This window comes from Chiloscyllium plagiosum, chromosome 4 (assembly GCF_004010195.1).
Source record: "Chiloscyllium plagiosum isolate BGI_BamShark_2017 chromosome 4, ASM401019v2, whole genome shotgun sequence".
Classification (NCBI taxonomy): Eukaryota; Metazoa; Chordata; class Chondrichthyes; order Orectolobiformes; family Hemiscylliidae; genus Chiloscyllium; species Chiloscyllium plagiosum.
The window spans coordinates 1,388,334-1,395,037 of record NC_057713.1 but is presented as its reverse complement, the minus strand read 5'-3'; the positions used below and the strand labels follow the sequence as shown (position 1 = coordinate 1,395,037).

General features: G+C 44.0%; 1 protein-coding gene across 4 annotated transcripts in view; it reads left to right on the top strand.

Moving 5' to 3' along the window:
* LOC122548789 (anion exchange protein 2-like) overlaps positions 1–6,511 on the top strand; it is a 232,087-nt gene extending 225,576 nt beyond the window's left edge. For all 4 annotated transcript variants that reach the window (XM_043687561.1, XM_043687558.1, XM_043687560.1 and 1 more), the window contains 2 exons: positions 173–346; positions 4,128–6,511. In XM_043687561.1, the coding sequence (XP_043543496.1) occupies positions 173–346; positions 4,128–4,208 (255 nt within the window). In that variant the 3' untranslated portion in view covers positions 4,209–6,511. The remainder of the gene's footprint in view (positions 1–172; positions 347–4,127) is intronic.
* The last annotated feature ends 193 nt before the right edge of the window (positions 6,512–6,704 follow it).

Sequence of the window (6,704 nt, the reverse complement as noted above, 5' to 3'; positions counted from 1 at the left end):
GATGTTGGAGTGAGAGAGGGGGGATGTGAGGCTTGGGGTGTGTGGGAGGGGGGTTGGGTGTGGAGTAGGTTGGGTGTGGGAGTGAGGGTGGGTTACAGACGGGTGGGAGTGAGGGTGGTTTGGTTGATGCGGGAGTCAGGGTGGGAGCCTAACCATGTTTTCCTGTTTGCAGGTTAAGACACTTCGGATGCACTTATTCACCATTATCCAGGTCTTTTGTCTGGCGATTCTCTGGGCTGTGATGTCCACTGTTGCCTCTCTTGCTTTCCCATTCGTGCTCATTTTGACCGTTCCTTTGAAAGTTTTTGCACTCACCAGAATCTTCACAGATCGAGAGATGAAATGTGTAAGTGTTCTTCAGGAGATATCAAGCTTTGTTTACTGTGTACTCAGGACACCCTTCTCTGTCATGTCTTTCACTGAGACCCCCAGTCCTGGAGTCAGCACTGATCCCACCTGCTGCTGTTAGTATCCCACTATCACACGGTGCGGGATAGAGATCATTCCATGGAGCGGTTTGTAAACAAGGATTCCAAATTTAAATTCAAACTGGGACAGGAGCCCAGGTACATTAGCAAGCGCAGAGCCGTGGAATTTACTGCGAGTAAATCAGGGTGGCACAGTGGTTAGCACTGCTGCCTCAGAGCGCCAGGGACCTGGGTTCAATTCCAGCTTTGGGTGACTGTGTGGAGTTTGCACATTCTCCCTGTGTCTGCGTGGGTTTCCTCCAGGTGCTCCGGTTTCCTCCCACAGTCCAAAAAATGTGCAGGTTAGGTGAATTGGCCATGCTAAATTAGCCGTAGTGTTAGGTGAAGGGGTAAATGTAGGGGAATAGGTCTGGGTGGGTTGCAGGTCGGTGTGGACTTGTTGGGCCGAAGGGCCTGTTTCCACACTGTAAGTAATCTAATCTAATCTAATCTTATGATATATGAGCATTTGAGTTAGGAGCTGGACTACGTCATTATGCCTTTGAGCCATGTGTTGAGCTATCTGTAGGTCTGCAAGTGTCTGCTTTCTCCCTCCTCCTTGCGCAGACCAGCTAAAGACGCCAGATTTCCAGCTGTAAAAGACATTAGTGAACCAGATGAGTTTTCACATAATCATCATTTTTTAAAGCCATATTTTTTAAAATTTAAATTTCACCCTCAGCCATGGTGGGTTTGAACTCACATCCCCAGAACATGAACCTGGTACTCTGGATTACTAACCCAGTGACATCACCATGACACCACTGATTCTGGTTCACCTTCAGGCAGCTGCCAAGGAGAGGAATGAAATATGTCAAGACCAGTGAAGTTTGACAAAGGCTTTGACCTTTCCAGTGTTTAATTCAAAAATAACTTGTTAAATTTCAGGCTTGCAGCATGATGACTCTCAGCCAGCAGAGGGATTCATGATGTGGAGGTGCCAGTGTTGGGTGGACAAGGTCAGAAGTCACATGACATCAGGTTATAGTCCAACAGGTTTACTTGAAATCACAAGCTTTTGGAGCATTGTGTCTTCCCTGATGAAGGAGCAGTGCTCCAAAAGCTTGTGATTTCAAACAAACATGTTGGACTATCACCTGGTTTCACGTGACTTCTGACCTGTGGAGGGATTGAGAGAGGTGGTGATGGGATGGAGCTGGATATTACCAGGATACATATGGAACCAGACATTGCATCTTCAGATACTGTTGCCAAGGGGCAGATGAGAAATAGGAGGAGGCTGAAGACAGCTCTTTGACAGTCACCAGAGCTAATTGCACAAGACAGGATGAGAAGCCATTGCCTTACATCCTGTGGTTGCGACTGGATAAGAATGAAAGCAGGTGAGAGCAGATAAATGCAGGCAGGATGAAGGGAGAGTCCACAATGAGGGGTCAGGGTCGAAGGATACAGGGTAGGCCATTTAGGACTCAGATGAGGAGAAATGCCTCCACCCAGAGAGTGGGGAGCCTGTGGAATTCTCTGTTACAGAAAGAAGTTGAGGGCAAAATATCATTGGTTTTCAAGAAGGAGTTAGATATAGTTACATATGAACTAGGAGCAGGAATAGGCCATCTGGCCCCTCGAGCCTGCTCTGCCATTCAATAAGATCGTGGTTGACCTCAGCTCCACTTCCCCGCCTGCTCACCATAACCCTTAATTCCTTCACTTTATCTTTACCTTAAAAACATGCAACAACGTAGCCTCAACTGCTTCCCTGGGCAGGGAATTCCATAGATTCACAACCCTTTGGGTGAAGACGTTCCTCCTCTACTCAGTCCTACATCTGCTCCTCCTTATTTTGAAGATATGTCTCTGATTTCTAGTTTCATCCACCACTGCAAACAGCCTCCTTGCTTCTATCTTATCTATTCCCTTCATAATTTTATCTGTTTCTGTAAGATCCGCCCTCATTCTTCTAAATTCCAGTGAATACAATCCCAGTCTCCTCAATCTCTCCTCATAAGGCAACTTTCTCATTCCAGAATCAATCTAGTGCACCTCCCCTGCACCCCCTCAGTGCCAGTGTATCCTTTCTTAAGTAAGGAAACCATAACTGTACACAGTACTCTGGGTGTGGGCCTACCTTCCTGCAGCGTAACCTCCCAGCTTTTAAACTCCATCCCTCTAGCAATGAAGGACAATATTCCATTTGCCTTTTTCATTACCTGCTGCACCTGCAAACCAACTTTTTTGTGATTCAAGCACAAGAACACCCAGGTCCCTCTGCACAGCAACATGCTGCAATTTTTCACCAATTAAATAACAGCCCACTTTGCTGTTATTCCGAACAAACGGATGACCTCACATTTCCCCAACATTGTACTCCATCTGCCACACCCTTGCCCACTCTGCAGACTTTGTGTCCTCTGCTCACTTTGCTCTTCCACTCATTTTAGTGTCACCGCAAACTACTCTCTAACATCTATGTAAATTGTAAACAATAGTACGCAGACTCAAAGGCCTGAATGGCCTCCTCCTTTCAGTTTCTGTGCCAACGTTGGAAAGGGTTTAGAGGAGAAGGTGTAATCACCTAGTTTTGATGAGTACAAGATGTCCTGTTTTAGCAATATTTTACGTTTTGTACTATCAAGCGAAGGTTGGATAGCTAGGGCTGGTACTCATTAGAGTTTAGAAAAATGAGAGGCTACCTGATTGAAATATTCTTAGGAACTTGGCAGGGTAGGTGCAGACAGGTTGTTAACCCTGTGGGAGAGTCGAGGTCCAAAGGGAACAATCTCAGAATAAGGAATCAACCATTTATGAGAGAGATGAGAAGGAATTTCTTCTCTTTGAGGGTAGTGAATTCATGGAATTCTTTACCGCAGAAAGCTATTAATTCTGAGTCATTAAGGATATTCAAGGTTGAGAAAGACAGATTTTTAATCACTCAGGGAAACAAGAGTTAAGTGAACGAGAAAAGAAAGCGGTTAAGATTACCAGAACTGGCATGGTCTTCTTGAATGGTGGAACAGAGCAGATGGACTGAGTGGCCTACTTCTGTGATGTATTAGGCTTTACATGGGTTTTATGATGAGTCCAGTAGTAAGGTACTGATCTGTCCTTATTCAACTACTGCAGCTGTTAGTGGCTTAGTATTTGTAAAGACTGGACCTGACCAAACTCTGACTATAAATCCTATCAAATTTATTGATGAAAAGATAAATTTAGGGCACAGATGTTTACAACTTCAGTGCAGACTATTGAAATGTTGATCAGATTCACCCTGTTAGGTCGCTGATCTCCATCTCAAACACATTTGTGGAGCCTGGCGTGTCTTCATATTGCAGTCTCCAAAACCTTTGCAGTAATAATACCTGACTGATCCCTGTACCTGATAATTGTTTGACACTCTGATCGTGTTAGAGTTATATTGTTGATGGTTTTACTGATTGACTCTTGCTGTCACAAGATAAATTTGTTTGGCTATCATTTGTATTGAGCCCTGAGACACTCTGGCCTCTGTCTCAAACAGAAAGACCTTTATTTTGCTCAGCCTCTGAATTTCATTTTGAATAACTCTTCATTCATTAAGCTAGATTCTTGCAAGGCCTTAGTATACTGTCTAGATTTTCCTGGGGTTCTGAATTGATTGAGCTGAAGCTGATGTACCTTGGCTTCCCTTCCTGCTGACTGACTGATGGCTTTCTCTTTCTGCAGCTCGATGCTGACGATGCTCAGCCTACCTTTGATGAGAAGGACGGTGTGGATGAGTACGATGAGCTGTCAATGCCGGTCTGAGTGGACACTAAGGCCTTAGAACAAACTCTAAACCCAGCATGGTGCTGGTTGGGAACAAAAGAGCAAGGACTGGTGCCTATTCAGCATCGTTCACTACCAACATCTGTCAATGTCATTCTTGGTCAAAAATTCAGGATCAATATCTGTCAGCTTGAACCTTTGTCAGTATCTGTGTCCATATTGATCAACTTTTCTTCAGTGAGAGAAGAGGGATTGGTGGGACCACACTCTGGCATTAGTAACAATAGAGCATTCTTACTGTAACAATCAACAATGGATCAAGGGACTGTTACTTTCAAAGTCAATGTCATCAAAATGAAACTATAAATGATGCCATACCAGTGTTCAAGAAACTTCTGTGAAGGTCATTCAAATACCAAAGGCAGTCTTTTTCTCTCTCTCTCTCTCTCTCTCTCTCTCAACTTCCCTAAGCAGTGACCTGTAGAGAGTTTTGCTCATGTTGTCAATTCCTAGAGATATTTGCCTGGTTGTGTGATGGGTTGAGCCAGTTAATTATTGAGGTCCAGGAACCATTATTGTCCTGTCACAGCCTTGAGATTCAAGTCCCTCAACCAGACACAACCAGGGGTGCCAAGCTATATCAAGATATTGTCCGATTCTCAATTCAGTTTCATCTCACTCCCAAATGTTTTAATTCAACAGCAGTCTGACAGCTTGTTTGGTTTGATTGTAATTGAATCATTTCATCTTAAGTCCTTGAGGCCAAACCTATTTGGGGGTCAAAGATAATGGCAGGTTTTGGAGTGAGTTGTAATTTTTGAAACCCTTAGTTTCATATCTCCGGACTAGAGGATTGTCTTTGTTTTCTAAATTTGATTCTTGTTGATTATTGAGATGTATCGACTCATGATGTACTCTGTGAACAGTCCAACAGCAGCTGAGTGTGTCTATAGAATGGCGTTGACTCCCTCAGTGAATGAAACAGTTGTTGTCTCGAGTTCTCATTTCAGGATCAGGGTTAAATGTTTCCAGTCCAGGTTGAGATGGGATCTGTGATCACTGGAAAGTTTGGATGTGAGATCACCCCGACAGTTTCTAACCAATGTCTAATGTGACTGGTCACAGACTTTAATTGGCAACGTAATAGCGAGGGAGTGTCTAATCCTGTGCTGTGCCTGTCCCAAGAATGTTTGATGGAGGCAGTGTTGAGGAGCAATATGTTCAGTTTAAAAGAATAGAGGGAGTTTACTCTGCTTGTATCTAACCCTGTGTTGTCCCAGTCCTGGGACTGTTTGATGGAGGACAGTGAAGAGGGAATTTGCTCTGTATCTAACCTTATGTTTTCCCTGTCTTTGGAGTGTTTGATGGGGAAAGTGTGGAGAGAGTTGCTGGAGATGAGTGTTTTTTTTAAATCTTCCACATTGTTCATTCACAAAATGCAAGACTAAGTCTTGATTTGCTCGAGTTACTCCACTTTTAGACAGCGATCTGTTGGATTTGTTTGTTTTAGTGAATGACGTCACGGAGGGGGCTGGGGCTGCTGAGTTACTGAAGGTTTAGTCCCAGTGCTGTGTAACATAAACAGAATGATCCCACAGCCCCTCTGATTGATGTACTCAGAAGGAAAAAAAAACGCAATCAGATTTTGGAAACAAATAAATAATCTACTGATCAGTTCAGTAATTTGCATTTGAAATCTGCCACTCAGGAGGCAAGGACATTTGATCAGATACTTTCATATGCAAACCTTTTGTGGCCTCGTACTTTGCCCTCAATGAGGATTTCAAACGGCCGTTTATGTCGGTCAGAGAGACGATGAGAGCGACAGTCACTGTGACCATCAGTGAGATTCATGCGGCACTGAGTTTTGTGGTCAGCATGAAATTGGCAACATAGTGAGTGTGGTAGACGGTGTAGGGACAGTGGAAATGGACCTTGCGGCCATTCATGTGAGAGTGTGATAGTCCTGAGGGTCCGGTGAGGTGGTTTTGAGGGACTGTGTGAGACCAGCCCGAGGGTCCATGTGATGGTCATTGTGCTGTCAGTTCCTGTGTTGGAGCTTCCTGCTGTGGGCTCCATAATCCTTGGATTTTGATGTCACTGACCTGCCTTCCTCACTCTTCCCACTCCATGTTCTCTTTTCAGAAATCAGTTATATTATTTTGTATTCGTACAAGCCAATGTCAATCACTCTAGATTTCTAATTAAAACGCAAGTGATCTTTTTGTTATCCTGTATATTTGTATCGTAGGTGATCACCATGGGTAACTTGTGTACAAAAATCATTTTGTAGTAGAAACAAAAGTGTATCATTAATGAAAAACCACATGTTTAGAGCGGAATAGGAGTCCTTTTCATGTATGTACATCTATCACTGTATCTCAGTGGGGTACTATGCTGGTGGGGACAGGTCTGTTACTGTGTAACATTGGGGTTCAGTGCTGGTGGGGACATGTCTGTCACTGTAACACTGGGGCACAGTATGGATGGGGACACATCTGTCACAGTATAACACTGGGGAACCGCACTGATGGA